Here is a 20,883-nt window from a genome sequence, read left to right on the forward strand (position 1 = left end):
AAATAACTCATATTTATCAAATGTTCATGAATGTAGAAAAAAACATCATTTTTGCTGTATATATCAAATTTAAAAAAAAATGCACTATTTACGTTTTCATGAAAATTGCCACACATAATTGATCATAATCTTCTCGCGTAATAAAACCAAATTATCAAGTTAAATTGATTGTCAGGTCCCGATTTGAGGTGTCGAAGTGATTATATTATGAATTCTTTAAAACCGCCCACAGGCACTTGTCTCAGATTTTCCCCCCATATATACAATAATTATTTGCAGGTATATATATGAAAAAAATGACAAGTACCTGTGGAATCGCCAATGAAACATATATATCATGTTTAAAAAATGCACCGTTTTTAAATGACAGCAATTTGACTAATTTCCTACTTTAGAAAAGAAAAAGAAAAAGGTTTAAGAAAATCTTGTATGTGAAATCCCTATCTAAAAATCTTATTCCTTTTTTCTCGGTATATTCTCGTCCCCTTATTTTAATCTATTATTACCTGTATGGAGCCTCTCTTCTTTACCGGAAATGAGCGCCGCCTAACGATAAAAATACGCATCTGATGAGTCTTGAAATAGAAATATAAAACCGGTAAAAAGTGATATCAATAGTAATGGCTGGTACCATTCATGAAGGGCCAGAATTTGGCATTGGAGACTTTGTTCTCCTCCATGATGTCACACTGGAGGCCTTCATGGATAATTTAAAACTCAGGTAAATATATCATTTGTTTTGGGTCGTACACCTGACAGAGTGGCGCGAGTAAACCTGTACAGGTAATATTTTTATTAACATTTTAGTTAGAATTTTAAATTAAAATTGTCTGTTATAAGAAATGCCATATATTTTTTTAATTGTTTGTAAATATCAAGCACAACGACAGTCTCGTACTATGGTCCGAAGACCTTATCGACCAGGCAGTTGGTACCCCTCGCCCTAATAAATTATAAGACCCATACATGTACTTTGGAGATCCTCATTTATAGGTATAAGATCACTTCATATATGTACAGTTTGAAACATTGGGTTGCAGTGACAACTTTATTAATACTTGTAGTGCATTTTCCCTTAAATTTCCTATGCCAATGTTTATTTATGATGTCATTGAATAAAAGCTAACTGATCTCCTGCACTTATGTAGTGGTATGTAGAAAGAACCAATTGTAAGATGATGTCTGTTTACGCCATGTAACACTGGGTAAAAACAAAACCCTCAAGATTGGTGTATGGGTAGTATAGCTGCATTGCAGAACTGCCATACTTACATGTACATGTAACAGTATCCACATACATGTAGCATGATCGGATCATCCATTTAAGAATTGAATGCTTCTTTTTGTAAATTTATTGGGGTGTAAAAGCGTTGACCAAAGTACATTTTGTATGAAGCGCTTCCTGTCATCTGCGGAAGCGCTTCATTCTAAAAATATACGCACGGTCAACGCTTTTACAACCCTATAAAGTTACAAAAAAGAAGCATTCAATACTTATAATTACATTTTTTAGCTATGATCATGGAAACACGATTTTTATATATTTTTTTATTTAATTCACCTGTGCACTTTATCGTTGGACCACGTGTTATCATGAATGAAAAGTTGTATTGAGCAATGCAACTGCTTACGGAATAACATGTGATGTGCAGTTAGCCAATCAGAATAAAGTATTATAATGAAACATACATTTAAAAACAATAGCAACAGAAATTACAAAAATTTACATACTGTAGACACTTTACAATTTATATTGACGTGATTTGGCATTAACTGATTAAGCATGTCTTTCAACATAGATAATTATTTTCAAATAAACACAAAGGGTCTCAGTCATGACAGTATGTATCAGTAATCAGTGAAAATGGAAACTCTACAGAAATGTCGCCAAGTGAGGTCTGCAAAAAGTCAACTTTTTAAAATGACCAATCAAAATATGTCACAGCAGGGAACAGTTTATATAATGGGAAATGTATCTGATTGACCTTCATTTTACTGCCTCACGGCTTTGGTCCTTATAACGCTTCCTGTCATCTATAATACTACGTCCGAGACTCATCTACCAGTACTCCTTCATCGAGGTTAGCGTGCTGCCAAGCTGACAAAACTGGCCCTGAAAGCAGCCGTTATGAAGAATATAACATCAAATTAGTAAACAAACCAAATCAAAACAGCTCACAAAACCAAGATGGCGACCACCACTCGTTCCTGACCGATGGCACAAAATTATTTACTCACCAATCGCCTTTGGGCACCGAGCTAACCGTGTGAGGGCTTTATAGCCAGTCAAGGTCGTTAAAAACTTCCGTATATAGGCTTTTCAGTATTTAATTGAAAAAAGCTCGAAATTTTGCAAGATCTGAAAATCTATCAGAACTGCTTTAGAGTTATGCCCCTTTACAAATGTTTCCATTATCTAACTTAGCTTTCCTCAACCTAATGTTATGAAACTTATGCACAATTTTTGACATAAAAACTTACGTAAAATTTGAATTTCAGTGGGATCACATTTAAGTTTTATTTTGTAAATTTAATAATGTGATATGGTTAACTGTTATGGGATACACAATTCTGCAGTAAGCATAATCTTAAAGACTTTCAGTATAAAATTTAAACATAAATTAATTAGAAAATCATTGCACTTTTGTTGATATATATATTATTTTACTTCAGGGATGACTTGAAGTCTTCAGATTTTTTTTTATTGTGGAGCTTATAAAACTTATATCTATCATTGAAAAATATGTTAAAATTTTATACTGGAGTCTGCATTACATGTACAATACTCTTTAATACACATGTATACATGATATACAAAAAAATGTGTCTGGATGATAAATATAGGACAAAAAAAATGAGAAGTCTATCAAAATAATCTTTTACTGATGAATTAATATTTTCAAACTTATCTCATAAATCTCAAAATTTAAGGTTTATGCTGAGTATATCAAGATGGGTGCTTAAAATATTTAAGTTTGGTGATATGTGATTTATATGAACAATAAATTTCTATGATAAAATTTTCTTTAAATGAATCCTACATGTATGTGTGCCTCAAATGTTCACCTTCTTTCCCTACATGCTGTTTATGGTAGGATGGACTATACATAACTGGTATATGAGTCTTTTGAGGACATGATTGATATTATATTTACTTTAAAGTGCTTTTAAGTTACAAAGGAAGGATATTGACTCTCTTATATTTAAATAGTGACAGTTAATAGTTTGTCAAATAATAGTAACTTAGTTGGGTCAGGCTTTTATGAGTGTACGGAGTTACAGTTCATGTTTATATGTGTGTACAATTAATATAAACATATGATACATGCATATCTCAAATTAAACCATACATTTACCATTTTCCACTGATTGAAGCACTATTTTTATACTTCAAGTAAAAAAAGAAAATCTCATCCCTCACATATTGCACATATAACTGTAAATCTCTTCCAGCATTGTAGTCATTTTGAAGTAAATTCACTACTTACAGTGTTCTCTATAGGGCCTTAACACACCATGATCCACTAATTCTTTTTCTACCATGGTGCTATCTTGAATGATTTTATGATAAAATGTATTGGGGGGGAAAAACAGTGCTACATCGAATGCTCATTTCCATGACTAACGTGTTCTCCCCACAAATTTTATATACCAGGGTACATGATATAATATCCTGGTAAAGAGGGTTTTTTAAAATACCATCTTATTCCTAGATAGTTTAGCATTACATCCATAACACTGTCTGTATCATAATAATCTCAGATAGTATCACATTTTGATTCAAGCAATATAGCATCCCATTAATAATGGTAAAAGGCCCTAGGAGAATACTACTGTAATTTAGAAATTGCAGGACTACTTTTCCTTCAGGTTTTATTCTCTAAGTTATAGATACATTAAGGGATGTAAACACTAGTTCAATAGGACTTTTAATCATATATTGGAAATTCTACATGCCCCATTGATTTTCACTCTCAACAAGATTCCTTAAATGATCTTATCAATATATATGTCAATCTTTTATAGCTCAATTGAGTTACATGTTTATATGTACCTTGTACAGATACATGTAGCTTTAGGGTTTGAAAAATAGTTATTCTTATATTTATTTGCAATGTATTTTGTTAAAGAAATAAATCCTCCTTGTAGATAAGAACTGTTTACTGTGTTCTTGTTAGTCTTATTACATGTTTTGTTAAACCAAATAATGCTTGAAAAAACACCTGCACTTTGAAGGTACTGACTCCCAAATACATTTAAAGGTCTTCAAGACTATTTCATAAGTATACTCTAAATGTCTTTTATTTACTCATTTTGTTTTGAGCAGGCCTTTTGTTTAAGATAAACGTCATTTTAGAGCATCCACCAACATATATACATTCTATCTTCACGATCTGAAATGGTTTACATTGTGATTTCCCCCCTGTATCATTGTCCTTACTCTGATCCGGATATCAATGAGTCTTTTATACAGGCACTTCAAATGCCCCTTAGTGTCTCTAAAACTTTGTTATACATTGTATATACTTTAAGGTAATAGAACAATATACATGTATATCCGGGTGCGGGAGTTTCTCGTGACATTGAAGACCCATTGGTGGCCTTCATCTGTTGTCTGCTCTATATGGTGGGGTTGTTGTCGCTTTGACACATTCCCTATTTCCATTCTCAATTTTATATAAAAAAAAAAATCAGAGATCAAACTTAGTGCCTGTGAAAGGATAGGGAAATTGTTAAAACTATTGATATTAGTTCCTGAATCGTTTATAAAAATTAAAATAACATTGTAGGTATCTAGTCAAAGGGTCATTTAAATTTTGCTGGTGTTGTTAGGTCATAGGAGGTCTGAGTATTCTCTCCAATTTCCTTTCTTGACATAAAAAGTCTTACCAACTGGGTACTTGATAAGATCACAAGGTAACCATTACCCCAAGGTAAATTTATTGAGTTTGCTGCCTCTCATTTTAAGTTTTCCTCTTTTTGTCAACTGTATTATCAGGCATTAGAAAAAGGATGTCTACATGTACTGTGTTATGTGTGATACAATACATACATGACCTGATTACATGCATGTACTGCACATGTATTACACAGTAACAAATAAACAATAAGTCAATGCCTATTTTCTTCCAGTTATTTGCTTTAGATCAACATAAGGTACATCTGTGCTAATTATTATTTTTGTAATCAACATTATTTATCACTGTCAATTACGTTTTCTATTGTAAACAATACATCTTTCTGACGTAGCACTCCCCCACAATACAAAAAAAAACGAATCAAGGAAATAACAGTTCATATGAGTCAGAATATAGTAAATGTATAATGAACTATGAACTAACTGATGGAAAAGGCTCATCCGGTTCATCTGTATACCTCAAATAGTATCAAATAATAGAACATAAGATAACTCTAAAGACAATGGTTATAATGAATCCTCATTCTCTACACATTATTCACAGGAAAACACAAGCCACAGTATGTGCCATTTGGACCCAAACATTACTGAAATGACCCAGTCATATTATCTTAAGAACCAAATTTTTTAAATGATTTATATCCAATTCCACATTAGGCCAACCATGAATTTTGTCCTTTGATGTCATATCCTTGCTATATTAGGTCATGAAGACTGAAATAATGTATTGTATGGTAATCAAACTTTCTTTTTCTCACAATTGGACTTGTCATTACTACAAATGGTGAGTCTCAGCTGGATTTGCCTTAAAAAGTATCCTGAAAACACTCAACAGGCAGTGAATGACCATAACATGACCATTGTGTCCATCAATGCAATCATCCATCCACTATTTGTATATGCCACTGATTATGAGATGGAACGATACCAGAATTAATTGAAACTTACACAAGTTATTAGTACTAGTAATTACTAGTAAAATAAAAATAAAAAAATCCTATTAAAGGGCTTCATCAACATCTTTTTTTCTTCAATTTGATTTTAAGTTATCTGCTGCAAGTGATTTAAGGCCTTATTACATCACATGTGTATGCATGACTTCCATTATCACTGAACTAGTATACATTTTTGTTTAGGGGCCAGCTGAAGCACGCCTATGTGTGAGGAAGTTTCTTGCTGCATTGAAGACCCATTCTTTGTCTGCTCTTTGGTCAGGTTACGTTGTCTCTTTGACACATTTCCGATTTCCATTCTCAATTTTATGATTGGGTCAAAACTTGTAAAAATTGTCAACATTTCAATTTACTTTTGAATTACAGCTTTGACGTGGTCCACTGTTGAATGGTAAATTTTAAGAAAAAATTCACAACATAAAATATGCATTTTATACAGTGCAACAAAAATACATTGTGCATGTTAATTGGAGATGTGAAAAAACAGTAATTTTACTGTATATTGTAGACAGAATTAATCGTCTTAAATTGAATGTAACAAGGATTTCTACAGCTGTTGTACAGTTTTAACATTTTGTAAAGCAGCTCATATAAAGAGGTTATGTAAGGGGTTGAGAGTTGTAACGACGGAAATATTCCTTTAAATAGCTATTCTATTGGTTTTTTTTTTACACATGGACACACCAATTAAAGCGAAGATGCATTTGCATTATAATAAAATTTGCATTTCATCAGTGAGTTTTTTAAAGATTTGATAAAAATCAGCCATACAGTAATAATTAATAATACAACTCTTGTACTTGTACTGGACCAAAATCAAATCAACATTTAGGTCTATAACACATGCTAGGAGTATAAATTAAGGTCTCATCACTGCAAATTCCAAAACAGCCCATAAAACCAGTTTGAGGAACTTGATTGCAGTTATTGAATTATTCGCACATCTTTGTTACTAGTACTACATGTGTGCATTGAAGCAAATAGATACAAAAAAATTAAAAATATTTAAAGATGGGCAAAAAAGTGCAATTGCATAACTATTAATTTGCTCAACTCATATTTTGATGACTCCTTCAGGGCAGATCAAGATATGCAGGAAATAATGCATTAATATGGCTGATCAATGTTTGGAGAGACTGTTTAAAAATTAATTTATTTGGCTATAAATCTCTAGATTCCTTGAATTTTATGGAAATTTTTCACTTGTGTGAACTCTGATTGTACATTTATCTGAAAATCTATCTGGCTGTTAAGAATTTAAATTTTAATAAACCATTTAAGATGTTAGATCTGACATTTATTGGTTTGCCCTATTTATAATATTCAGCTTCATTTAACAGTGGTTATGTATTACATATTGTAATGACATTTCTTCAATTTCGTTAGATGATGATATATTATATACACATGTACTTTTAACAATGTTAATATAAGGATGAAATACTTGACATGTGAGGGTGTATTTGATTTTTGTCTGTTAGTCACCAAAACATACTCAAATTGACAAAAGATAAAGAAGATGCCTCGCCCATGATTCAATGTAACGGAAAGTATTGAGACAGTGCAAATAGTTACCAGCAAAGAATCACGGCCTCAAATTTGTTATCTTTAGTTGTGATCTTTGAACTTTAATTTTTTTTTAAAGCTACCATTCTAAGATAATACCAAACTTTGTTGGATTGGTTCAATGGAGGGGGCTTTCTTTAGCAATATCTGGTGGGTGTAAGACCGCAGATTTATATACAAGATTATTTAAATTTTGTACTGTATACTAAGTAAATAGAATATAGTTGTAAAACATCTTTATTGATAATTTTTCTTTACAATTTAAAAGTGTCATTTGTATTACCCAGGGTCACATTCTACCATTAAATCTGTCTTAAATTTCAATAAAGTGATACTAAACCCCTAACGGGAAGGATTGTGCCTGATGTTCATATGATGAAATCATAATCTTTCAGTCAGTTTAGTTGAAGTCTGGAGCTGGTCCGAGACCACAATTGTCGTCCCTTGATTTTCGTTGTTCACGAATATAGTCCCTAGTGTTAACAGTGGGTTACTTGCCAATAATTTTTATACCCCTTCCAAATTTATTTCTCCATGTTTAATGCCTCAAATTGTAAGTAGGGGGTTGAAACTACACTGTAAAAAAATTTGGGTCCAGAATTTTACAGGAAAGTAGTGATTTGGTCCAGCTGAAAAAGGTTAAAAATTAGCACTTCGGAAGCTGTCAAAAGATTTCAAGACACTCTAAACACAAAATTGTCCATATTTTGAGTTAGAGGCGATGAAGTTTTCTATATTTTTGATATAATTTGTCCCAAAAGTAGTACAACACACTGTAAAAATTTCATTGAGAAAGCGCAGGTGGGATTTTTTTAATTTTCATTTATGTTCTAAAAGAAATGCACTACGAATTAATTGTGTTCTCGGACCTAAGAGGTGAAGTCTGTAAATATAGAATCTGTACTTTGGCAACTTCCCTAAATGATTTGATGGTTTCAATTTGTCAAATAGCATGAAACTAAAGGATTTAAACTTTTATTTTATAGAATTTCTGCAAAAATGACCAATTTTGGCATTTTATGGTCAAAATAGGCATTTTAAGGCTTTTTCAATAATGATGCATACATGGCATCCTGACTTTTTATCTGACAGGTTTTCATGTGTCAATACTTGTGTTTATATGCCTTTATCTAGTTCTTTTACTTGTTTATGAACTCAGAATCTACAGAAAAGAACATTATCTCAGACAATATGTACAAAATGTGTTGTATAAATGACCCTTGTCTAACGCCCTGTTTGGATGAAGTCAAAAGTGGGGTTCTTGGTACATAAAATTTGAAGTCCACAATAAAGACCTCACTAAATTTGTATCAAAAGCACTTTACAATGTCTATTGTACCTGTTCCATCTCACATAATATCTTTCTTTTCTTCTGTAGGATAGCAAGTGGTTTAGATATAAGCCTGTTGAGACTAAAATTGCATTCAAGTTTTTCATTAAAAAGGCAAAAATCTTTGTATCAGACCATACTGTCTGTAAGAAAAGTTAATTGCAAGAGCCTTTTTGGGCTCAGATTTGTTGTATCATGTCACATGAGTATAGAAATGATAAAAAGACACAATTTTTTATTTCTTATAGCCTCAATATGCATTTTTTAATGTAAATATGTGGCACGGCCAAAATTGACCCTTATTTCTTTCCAGTCTTACTTGGCTTAAGACCCTTTTAAAATAATATGATATGTTATTTGTGACTTTTCTTTCCATTTAAAGTACATTTAATACATATGTAAGGATTATTTATAACCAAAAAGTTTAACAAATTTAAAATTGCTGGAAAATATTACATCTTCATGTAAGGCCCCCTTTCATTGAAAAACCTCAATTTTTAGGCCCAGGCTGATATAAATTTGACTTTTGAATAATTATGCTAAGTCTGATAAATCAAATGAGTACTCTTTTGCTTTTAGTACATAATAAATGATATATTAGGGCATCTAAAAAGTATTTTTTTGCAATATTTTAATTTTCAAATCCCAAAATGTTGATAGTTGAAATTATTCAATTTTAACGTCAAAATTTAACACGCAAAGATGAGTATAGAATTTAGCACATTGTCTATAATATATATCCTATTGTTATGAAACTTTGCAAGCAGTGTTATAATTTATTAAGCTCTGGTCATACCAAGTTTTTTTAAGATTTGTCAACTCTTTCTATCCTATTAGGTCCGAGACCACAATTGTCGTCCCTTGATTTTCGTTGTTCACGAATATAGTCCCTAGTGTTAACAGTGGGTTACTTGCCAATAATTTTTATACCCCTTCCAAATTTATTTCTCCATGTTTAATGCCTCAAATTGTAAGTAGGGGGTTGAAACTACACTGTAAAAAAATTTGGGTCCAGAATTTTACAGGAAAGTAGTGATTTGGTCCAGCTGAAAAAGGTTAAAAATTAGCACTTCGGAAGCTGTCAAAAGATTTCAAGACACTCTAAACACAAAATTGTCCATATTTTGAGTTAGAGGCGATGAAGTTTTCTATATTTTTGATATAATTTGTCCCAAAAGTAGTACAACACACTGTAAAAATTTCATTGAGAAAGCGCAGGTGGGATTTTTTTAATTTTCATTTATGTTCTAAAAGAAATGCACTACGAATTAATTGTGTTCTCGGACCAGCTGGCATGTCAGTTAACTGCTAGTAGTCTGTTGTTATTTATGTATTATTGTCATTTTGTTTATTTTCTTTGGTTACATCTTCTGACATCAGACTCCGATTTCTCTTGAACTGAATTTTAATGTGCGTATTGTTATGCGTTTACTTTACTACATTGGTTAGAGGTATAGGGGGAGGGTTGAGATCTTACAAACATGTTTAACCCCGCCGCATTTTTGCGCCTGTCCCACGTCAGGAGCCTCTGGCCTTTGTTAGTCTTGTATTATTTTAATTTTAGTTTCTTGTGTACAATTTGGAAATTAGTATGGCGTTCATTATCACTGGACTAGTATATATTTGTTTAGGGGCCAGCTGAAGGACGCCTCCGGGTGCGGAAATTTCTCGTTACATTGAAGACCTGTTGGTGACCCTCTGCTGTTGTTTTTTATTTGGGCGGGTTGTTGTCTCTTTGACACATTCCCCATTTCCATTCTCAATTTTATTAGAAAACAGAATATCAAAATTATTTAAAAATGGCAATAGAAGGGGTTGAAAACAGTCATAACTCACTACTGGGGATTAATATTTATTTTTGTGGTTATCAATTTTCGAGGAATTTTTTAAGGAAAACTTGCATTTTAGTGGGTATTTGATTTTGTGATTAAGAAAATCTCTGCATACAAAGCCTATAGAAAATGTGTGATTGATTGAATTAGTGGTTCATCTGTAACCACGAAAATTAGTATCCAACGAATAATAATGCATCCATAGTATATTATTACAATTTTTTTAACTTGTTTGGATTCAGTCAAGATCAGTGGTTGCTTTTCACCAATGAGATTTTACTGGGTGTGTTTGAATTGGGCTTTAATTCCAAATACATGTCAATGATGCACCCTAAAGTAAGAACTCTAGCTTCAAAATCATGTGTAAATTAGTTAAAAGCTCCACTCAGGTGAAAACTTGGATGTCTCTACTGCTCTTGTCCAAAACATTTGAATTGCAAAGTAAAAATGTATGTGTAAAAACCACATTGTTGCATAGCTTAAATCTCGTTTTATGCTTGTTGAGGTTAATTACACTTAAAATGTTTTTAGATAAGCAAGTTTATCAGTTTAAATACATTTCCAAGGGTGGTCAAATACAAAAGTGGCTACTAAAACCATCTGCATATTAAGGGAATTTACAGAAAGAAAATTAAAGCAACAGAAACTGTTAACCAATAGTTCTTTTTTTAGCTCACCTGGCCCGAAGGGCCAAGTGAGCTTTTCCCATCACTTTGCGTCCGGCGTCCGTCGTCGTCGTCCGTCGTCCGTCGTCCGTCGTCGTTAACTTTTACAAAAATCTTCTCCTCTGAAACTACTGGGCCAAATTAAACCAAACTTGGCCACAATCATCATTGGGGTATCTAGTTTAAAAAATGTGTGGCGTGACCCGGCCAATCAACCAAGATGGCCGCCATGGCTAAAAATAGAACATGGGGGTAAAATGCAGTTTTTGGCTTATTACTCAAAAACCAAAGCATTTAGAGCAAATCTGACATGGGGTAAAATTGTTCATCAGGTCAAGATCTATCTGCCCTGAAATTTTCAGATGAATCGGACAACCTGTTGTTGGGTTGTTGCCCCTGAATTGATAATTTGAAGGAAATTTTGCTGTTTTTGGTTATTATCTTGAATATTATTATAGATAGAGATAAACTGTAAACAGCAATAATGTTCATCAAAGTAAGATTTACAAATAAGTTAACGTGACCGAAATGGTCAGTTGACCCCTTTAGGAGTTATTGCCCTTTTTAGTCCATTTTTTACCATTTTTCGTAAATCTTAGTTATCCTTTACAAAAATCTTCTCCTCTGAAACTACTGGGACAAATTAATCCAAACTTGGCCACAATCATCATTGGGGTATTTAGTTTAAAAAATGTGTGGCGTGACCCGGCCAACCAACCAAGATGGCCGCCATGGCTAAAAATAGAACATAGGGGTAAAATGCAGTTTTTGGCTTATAACTCAAAAACCAAAGCATTTAGAGCAAATCTGACAGGAGTAAAATTGTTCATCAGGTCAAGTTTTATCTGCCCTGAAATTTTCAGATGAATTGAACAACCCGTTGTTGGGTTGCTGCCCCTGAATTCATAATTTTAAGGAAATTTTGCTGTTTTTGGTTATTATCTTGAATATTATTATAGATAAAGATAAACTGTAAACAGCAATAATGTTCAGCAAAGTAAGATTTACAAATAAGTCAACGTGACCGAAATGGTCAGTTGACCCCTTTAGGAGTTATTGCCCTTTTTAGTCCATTTTTAACCATTTTTCGTAAATTTTAGTTATCTTTTACAAAAATCTTCTTCTCTGAAACTACTAAGACAAATTAATCCAAACTTGGCCACAATCATCATTGGGGTATTTAGTTTAAAAAATGTGTGGCGTGACCCGGCCAACCAACCAAGATGGCCGCCATGGCTAAAAATAGAACATAGGGGTAAAATGCAGTTTTTGGCTTATAACTCAAAAACCAAAGCATTTAGAGCAAATCTGACAAGGGGTAAAGTTGTTCATCAGGTCAAGATCTATCTGCCCTGAAATTTTCAGATGAATCGAACAACCCGTTGTTGGGTTGTTGCCCCTGAATTGATAATTTTAAGGAAAGTTTACTGTTTTTGGTTATTATCTTGAATATTATTATAGATAGAGATAAACTGTAAACAGCAATAATGTTCAGCAAAGTCAGATCTACAAATAAGTGAACATGACCAAGATGGTCAGTTGACCACTTTAGGAGTTATTGTCCTTTATAGTCAATTTTTAACCATTTTTCGTAAATCTTAGTAATCTTTTAGAAAAATCTTCTCCTCTGAAACTACTGGGCCAAATTTAACCAAACTTAGCCATAATCATCATTGGGGTATCTAGTTAAAAAATGTGTCAGGTAACTCGGCCAACAAACCAAGATGGCGGCCATGGCTAAAAATAGAACATGGGGGTAAAATGCAGTTTTTGGCTTATAACTCGAAAACCAAAGCATTAAGAGCAAATCTGACAGGAAGTAAAATTGTTGATCAGGTCACGATCTATCTGCCCTGAAATTTTCAGATGAATCCAATAATCAGTTGTTAGGTTGCTGCCCCTGAATTGGTAATTTTGAGGAAATTTTGCTGTTTTTTTTTGTTATCTTGAATATTATTATAGATAGAGATAAACTATAAACAGCAATAATGTACAGCAAAGTAAGAACTAAAAATAAGTCACTATGACCGATTGACCCCCTAAGGAGTTATTGCCCTTCATAGTAAATTTTTAACAATTTTCTTAAAATTTGAAGATTTTCAATAACATTTTCCACAGAAAGTACTGTTATAGATAGAGATAATTGTAAGCAGCAAGAATGTTTAGTAAAGTAAGATCTACAAACACATCACCATCACCAAAACACAATTTTGTTATGAATCCATCTGTGTCCATTGTTTAATATTCACATAGACCAAGGTGAGCGACACAGGCTCTTTAGAGCCTCTAGTTGTTATTGAAATACATTTGTCTTAAGTTTGAAATCAGATGTCAAGTTTTAAAAGCAGTTAAGCTATATTGATATATATAAACCATATATCATATTTATACTGTGTTTTACATACGAAAATAAATGTATGTATAAAAATGAAGAAAACAGTTTCTTGGAAATATTTTTATGATGATACAGTATTCCCCTAACCTTTCTATTAAATGACATTGATGTTTTGAAAGTGAGCTGTAAATTTTGCAGTAGGTATAATGGTATACCAGTAACCTATTTTTAATTTACTTTACATTATATTTGAAAATTTATACTGTAATTATTCCGCTCAATTTGGGCGCCATGATTGGCAAATAAAATGTTTGTTAGTTGTTGTTTGTTTGTTTTGGTATATATATGTATTTGCTGAAATTAGTTTACGTACATCATACTCATAGAAATAGGAAATTTAAACTTAAAGGAAGGATATGTATGTCAATAATAAACAAGATGTGCATATCTACATCATATACCCATATACATCCTATATATAAATCATATACCCATAATATACATGTCAAAAGTTAGTCCTATATTGAAGACCATTTGAAGAACATTCTAACATTAGTTGCATATTCCTGAGATGTTCCCCCAAAATATTAAAAGTTTATGTTTTTATCAGGTGATATACCTGATGTTTAATGTTGACTAACTGGGTTTTACCTGTATTTAGATCTAGGTATTGATAGACACATAGTTTTACATATCAGGCATGTCAGGTAGGAAGTATATAGGATGTCATTACCATAATTAGATCTACATGACAAATTTACATGGTCAAGTTATTCCAACTATTCAAAAGAACTTTTAACTATAGTTTCATTACATATATATGTACTTGAAAATTGAACTAAAGTTGAATGAATGAAATCTTATCAGGGAGTTTGTTAATACACCTAATGTGTTATGGCCTATGTAAACAGTAGATTAACAAAGTATTCAGCATTTACAGATTACTACTTATAAAAATAAAATTAAAAGGATTTCATTTTGAAGATAATTTATTATTCAACAATAATTCAGCTGTTTGTAGGACTATTTATTGGTGAACAGTACACAACTATCTATACTTCATTTACAGAATAATCAAAATGATAAGCCTACTTAAAAATACAGACACAAGTTACAAAAAGAGCTTTGTTCATTTCTACATCAAAATTACAACATATTTAGGTGAGGCAGATTTTTTTGCATGTCAACAGGACTGGACTGTCAGTAAATTAAACATGTTCTGCAGCTTCTGCTTATCATGCTACTGATAATTCAATGTATTAGGTCTACTTTAAACATCTCATTTTCTAAAGTTGTTGGATAAATGTACATGCCTTCATTACTATTGTCACAAGTTTCTTTTTTATCTTTGTTTATTGAGGTACATGTACATTTGAGATATGAATTTTGGGAAGGGGAAATTGATACTTTTCAAGTTTTGTGCATTCAAACCATAGGTAAAATTTAACCATATTTTTAATACCCCTTTTTGGGGGCATTATGTGGTACCCTGTTCCTCTGTCTGTACATCCCAAAATTGGTTTCCCTTCTCTAACCTTAGTTTGCCTCATCCAAATGTTATGAAATTTTATGCACAATGCTTATCATCACAAAACACAGATCTAGTTTGAATTTGGTTTTTACTATTCTTTAATTTTTTGTTTTTGTTCTCTAACTTAAGTTTGCCTCAAGCAAATGTTTTGAAACTTATTCACAATGCTTATTACCACAAAACACAGATTAAGTACAATTTTGGGTAGGTCACTGTTACCATTCCTGAGTTATGCTCCTTTATAATCTGATATGTGCTATTTGGAGCATCATTTGTGTCCCATGGACACATTCCCCATTTATTTTTACTTTGAATACCTATATCAATATGTAATGTTACATGTATTGACATTTATGTCCTAATAGCTTACATTCATGTAGTATCAAATCCATAGATAAAATTATACCATATGTTTTTTACTTTGAATACCTGTCGATATGTAATGTTACATGTATTGACATTTATGTTTGATGATATTTCCTAATGTCTTACATGTACATGCATGTAGCAATAGAGATCAAGGTCAAGGCTACTTTTTACATCGCGATAACCTTGAGGTCATTTCGATGTATTGCTATAGCCTAAATTTCCATTAATGCATAAATTATGCAAATTAGTTTCTGGATTTTAACCGATCTATAAACATGATAAATACGCAAACATAAACTAGTGCAAAATAACATTTCTTATCATTTGATATAAATACATATCTTCAATGAATACCAATATATATTTTTGTTAATTAATGATATGAAAATGTTTTGTTGTAAGTGCCTAGAAAATCAACCTAACAATGTAAGAGTAGATTTGAATCGTAACTTCCTCCCCGGCGCTCTTCCCTCGCCAGGAGTCTAACCCATTCTACTGAGATATCGTGACAACAAATCGCCTGCACTGTAGCCATCCCGCTAGACCACAAGACCACCTGGGCTTCATAAAAATGAAGCCTTTGGTTGCCGGATGTAACCTTTCCACGTCAGTTTTAATCTAGCGCTGTACTACAGTACATGATATATAAGGCATGGAGGTGTTATTTTTACAGATCAGCTAAAATTATATGTACATAATGTACACAGCCATGTATCACCATCACTGCTGGTGATCCGATGGATAAATCTGTTGTAGAGTTGTCACTTGCTCAGACGAACTTATATATAAATATATATATATATATATATATATAAGTGAAAAATCATTGATTATATCAATGCACACATACATGACATACCGATAGTATTTTGTATCACTACAACATAATAGTTATTACTGTGAAGTTGAATTTCCTGTCATTTATGAGTCATTCAAACAAGAACTTGTCTCAGAAAAAAATAATTCTCTGTACATTTATCTCAGCTTCAGGTAAAGAGATGTGTACTTTTTTTTCTGAGACAAGTGCTTTTGACCATCCACAAGAACTTGTGGTCATTCGATGTTCAGTACTTCAGTACTTTGATTGTTCAATGCTACCAACAGTAGTAAACTACAATTCAGTTTTACCTACTAACCTAAGACAGTGAGAAAAAAAACACAAAAAAAAACAGCCATTCTTCTTCTTTCAGTAAACAGCCACTGTCAGCTGGTTGTCTATCCTGCCACATTTTTGGAATGCCCACATGAAAACAATTTAATAAATTTTATAAAATAACAAAAACTGGGTGAAATTTATATACAGGTGCAATCAAAAACACTTCATGATAGACTGTTTTATTAAAAAGAAAAAACACATTTATAATTGAGTTATTATTTTGTTTAAACTTTACTTGCTTTCTGTTAATAGATATGAAAAGAACCGATTATACACATACATTGGAGAAGTGGTTGTGTCTGTCAATCCTTACAAACCTGTGGATATATACAACAAGAGCTATGTTGATGAGTACAAAGGACGGGAAATTTACGAGAGGCCACCACATATATTTGCTCTTGCAGACAGTGCATATAAAACCATGAAAAGAAAAAGTAGAGATACATGTATTGTAATATCAGGTATGAAACTTGTATGAAGCATATTAGACTGTTTTACACACCTGAATTTGTCTTCTAAAATGTTTTTTAAGGGTCTAATGATAGCTTATCTCCCTTGCATTGGGATGATAGATATCACATTCAGGTCAAACCAAAATACTCAAAATTAGTGCATGTATATGCCGCTTATTTAAGATCTTTGTTGTAAGACCTTGTCATAACATGAGTATTTACAATAAGGGAAAATACTATGTGCATATAGTAGAATGTCATATTACCAAAATAAAATATATGTATGGTTGGTGTTGGAATCAAACTGAAAAATAATGTTGGGACAAAAAAATAACATTTGGACTACCTTGATAATCAACTGCTGGTTAATGATATAATTTAAACTGTTACAGAGTTCTTAATTTAAAGTTTTGTATATTTATCAGGTGAAAGTGGTTCAGGTAAAACAGAGGCATCCAAGATAATAATGAGATATATAGCCGCTGTGACCAATGTTGGCGGCCAGAAAGAAGTTGAGAGGTCAGTGATGCTTTAGTGCAAAGAAAATAAGACATGTAAAGTAGCAGTATAATAAGTGTGCATTTATTATACAAGCTTAAAAAAATACTTCAGATTCCCCACTAATATCTATTAAAATAACATGGAAAATAGTATTGAATCAATATCAAACCAGTGTACAGCATTATGGCTTACGGGTATATTAGCAACTTGCAAGCATTATGATTAAAATTTAAAAGATTCCATTGATTTTTTTGAAAAAATGAAATTGAGAACTAAAACAACTTATTTTTTTAAATGCTCTTTCTGTTTCATAGGGATTCATTTAATTGTAATTATATAATAGAAGATCTTCAGCAAGCTCTAGATAATTATGTTCTTGTTTTTTATCTTCTCACATAAGTCTGAACAACTATTTAGTATACAGTATTTTCACAATTGATCAAAATTACAATTTCACTACTGAGTATTTCAGAGCTACAGTCATTTTTATACTCCGGGCACTGGGAGTCCCTTTTTTTTTCTTTTTTTTTCAGGACACTGGGAGTCCTGCATAAAATAAAAACTGACAGCCAGGAAATAGCGCATTACTGTTGAAAGTTTTGTTTAACACCAATCAGTCATTAATGTTGAAGTATTTCAAACCTATAGTCATTTTGATATATGCCTCCAGTATCATTAAAAAGACACTTGTTGTTTTATATCCATAAAAGTTGTGTAAATGCCTTTTGTGTATAGAAAAGAATGCAAGTTGTATGTATGTAATAAGTATGACAGTTTCAACATTTGAAGATACATTGTGTCTGGACCCCAGTCACCTGCTTCAATTTATATCCATTGTTTACATATAGAAATAAAATGTAATATTATATTTAGGATCAATGTATCAAAAGAAATTGAGAGGTTTGTTGTCTGTAGATATATATTAAAACTATCTTAAAAAAATAAATGCAAGTCAACTTCTTAAATTCTTGTTTTCCAGTCTGTTACAATCAAATCTTTTTATCCTATTTGAGAGACATGTCAAATACAAGAGTTTAGATGTTTTTATTCCTTCGCATGTACTTTCTTCATTTGTCTAATTTATTTATCAATTTTTTTTTCAAATACAGAATGTTTTTCTTCTCAATTTGCTCTCTTTTCTTTTCTTTTTCTTTATTAAACTCATTCTAGAAAATATACCATCTACAAGAATGTATGTGTCCTTAATAGATAGGATATTTTACAGTATGACTTGTACCATTTACATTTGCAAGTCTCATATCTCAATATAATTCATAGTTGATCTTGTGATCAATTACACCAAGCTTCTTTTCTACTTTCTGTTTGTTCCAGTGTTATTGGCATTTTTCTCAAAAATTACAAAACAGATTTTCTTCATATTTGTTATGATGCTTCATATTAGTAATTTCAGCTATACCTTATGAAGCTGTGACACATTTTTAGATCTGATACCTAGGCTATCTTCTTCCTGTTTGTGTCATCCATGTTTGTCTTCACATATAAGAAATAGTCATCACATTTTTCTACAAATCTTTTTGATATTGCTTCATAGTGATAAATGATACTTGGACACATTTGTAGATCTGTCACTTTTGCTGGCTTCATTTAAATGTACATAAAAATAAGGAGATGTGGTATGATTGCCAATGAGACAACTATCCACAAAATGATGTGGATGTAAGCAATATTCTTTTCATTGATGCACTTCTAAAAAATTCTGATTGCATTTTCCAAGCAACTTCATGTCATAGTTTAATGAAAAAGTATGTATCATAAAAAAAGAACAACTACTTTTTCAAGGTTGTTGAGAGGTCCTATACATATATTACTATAAGCTCATAACACAGCTGTCTAATATACATGTTAAATATGTCATGATTTTATTTTTACTTGTTCTGTTTTACGTACCATATTGTGAACTGTATTCAATTCTAATTTAGTACATGCTTACGATCAGGAATGTTTCCAGTATTTCTATTGATTCCAATAAAAGTCTGCAGATAGCAGTACCAGTTATTTTATTATGTCAGAAAATAATATGATAGATTGAACATTTTTGCTATTGTTATCTCAGATTATACTGTACATCAACAAGTCTATAGACATCATAAATTATTTACAAAGGAAGACAGCAGGCAACAAAGAATGTTTTTTTAAGTTTTGTTTCCTTGAAATTGATTAAGTTAATATAGATTATATTTATTGTCAATGCCAAGTCTGTATATCATATTAAAAGACCAGAGGCCAAAAAGATGATTTTTTTTCCTGACTAAAATTGCACTAAATTATTGAAAGTAAAATCAGAATAACTTTTCATGTATTTTAAAATAATATTGAAATATTATTGTAGGATTTTTCCTCACATCAACCTTTCATGTGTGCTTTCTTTTTCTCTTAAATCTCTTTCATTTTTAATCTGGAAAAACTTTCCTACTTTTACAGGGTGAAAGATGTTCTGATCAAGTCAAATGTGATATTGGAAGCTTTTGGAAATGCTAGAACTAACAGGAATGATAACTCCAGTCGTTTTGGGAAGTATATGGACATTAACTTTGATTTCAAAGGTGATCCTGTTGGTGGACATATAAACAATTATCTTCTAGAAAAGGTAGCCTGTAATTTAAAGAACAAACACAATAAAACCCTAGCCAAATGTTGGGTATCAGGTTTACTGTGCAGGAGGTATAAATTTGCAGTCTCGTCTTGTCAGAACAGAGACATTAACTTTGTTACCTCATGTAGTGGTAATCCCACACTCTCTACACCTTAAGAACCCTTGCAAAAGCTCTTTGAATGTTTTGTAGTTTGCCATTTGCAAGGTTAAATTTATTCCTATTTATATTAGCATACACTAATTTCAAGTGGTAATCCAAATTTCACACATATCCTGGACCTATATATAGCTACTGTTATTAGTATTGTTAAATTGTTCATAGTTTCATTTCATTTAATAGAAAAAGGGCATTTGGGGAAAATAAAATCAAGAATATTGTAGAAAATCCGCAGACTTTAATACAGAAAAATTGAAACATAGTTTACTCACTTGTTTTTCTATGATGTTCTAGCGTTTATTGTTTACAAAAAGTCCTAAACAACTTTTTAATTCAAAAACACCTTGTGCTGAGTCACTAAAGTCGAGTGCACCCTAGAAGGTGTACTTGAATTGGTCCATATTTATACTTATTTTAATCAATATCTAAATTTATAAACTTGTTTTAAGGAAATCATTGCTAGCACTGCATGCAATAATCCTCCATCTATCAAGTATCGAATTG

General features: G+C 31.9%; 1 protein-coding gene across 4 annotated transcripts in view; it reads left to right on the top strand.

The window, feature by feature from the left end:
• The first annotated feature begins 562 nt into the window (after positions 1–562).
• LOC143065084 (unconventional myosin-Id-like) overlaps positions 563–20,883 on the top strand; it is a 48,173-nt gene continuing 27,852 nt past the window's right edge. For 2 of the 4 annotated variants that reach the window (XM_076238427.1, XM_076238428.1), the window contains exons 1-5: positions 563–721; positions 16,908–17,116; positions 17,533–17,626; positions 18,482–18,508; positions 20,051–20,216. In XM_076238427.1, coding sequence (XP_076094542.1) covers positions 621–721; positions 16,908–17,116; positions 17,533–17,626; positions 18,482–18,508; positions 20,051–20,216 — 597 coding nt within the window. In that variant the 5' untranslated portion in view covers positions 563–620. The remainder of the gene's footprint in view (positions 722–16,907; positions 17,117–17,532; positions 17,627–18,481; positions 18,509–20,050; positions 20,217–20,883) is intronic. The other 2 variants (XM_076238429.1, XM_076238431.1) reach the window with 1 other exon arrangement.

Source organism: Mytilus galloprovincialis, chromosome 2 (genome assembly GCF_965363235.1).
Source record: "Mytilus galloprovincialis chromosome 2, xbMytGall1.hap1.1, whole genome shotgun sequence".
Lineage (NCBI taxonomy): Eukaryota > Metazoa > Mollusca > Bivalvia > Mytilida > Mytilidae > Mytilus > Mytilus galloprovincialis.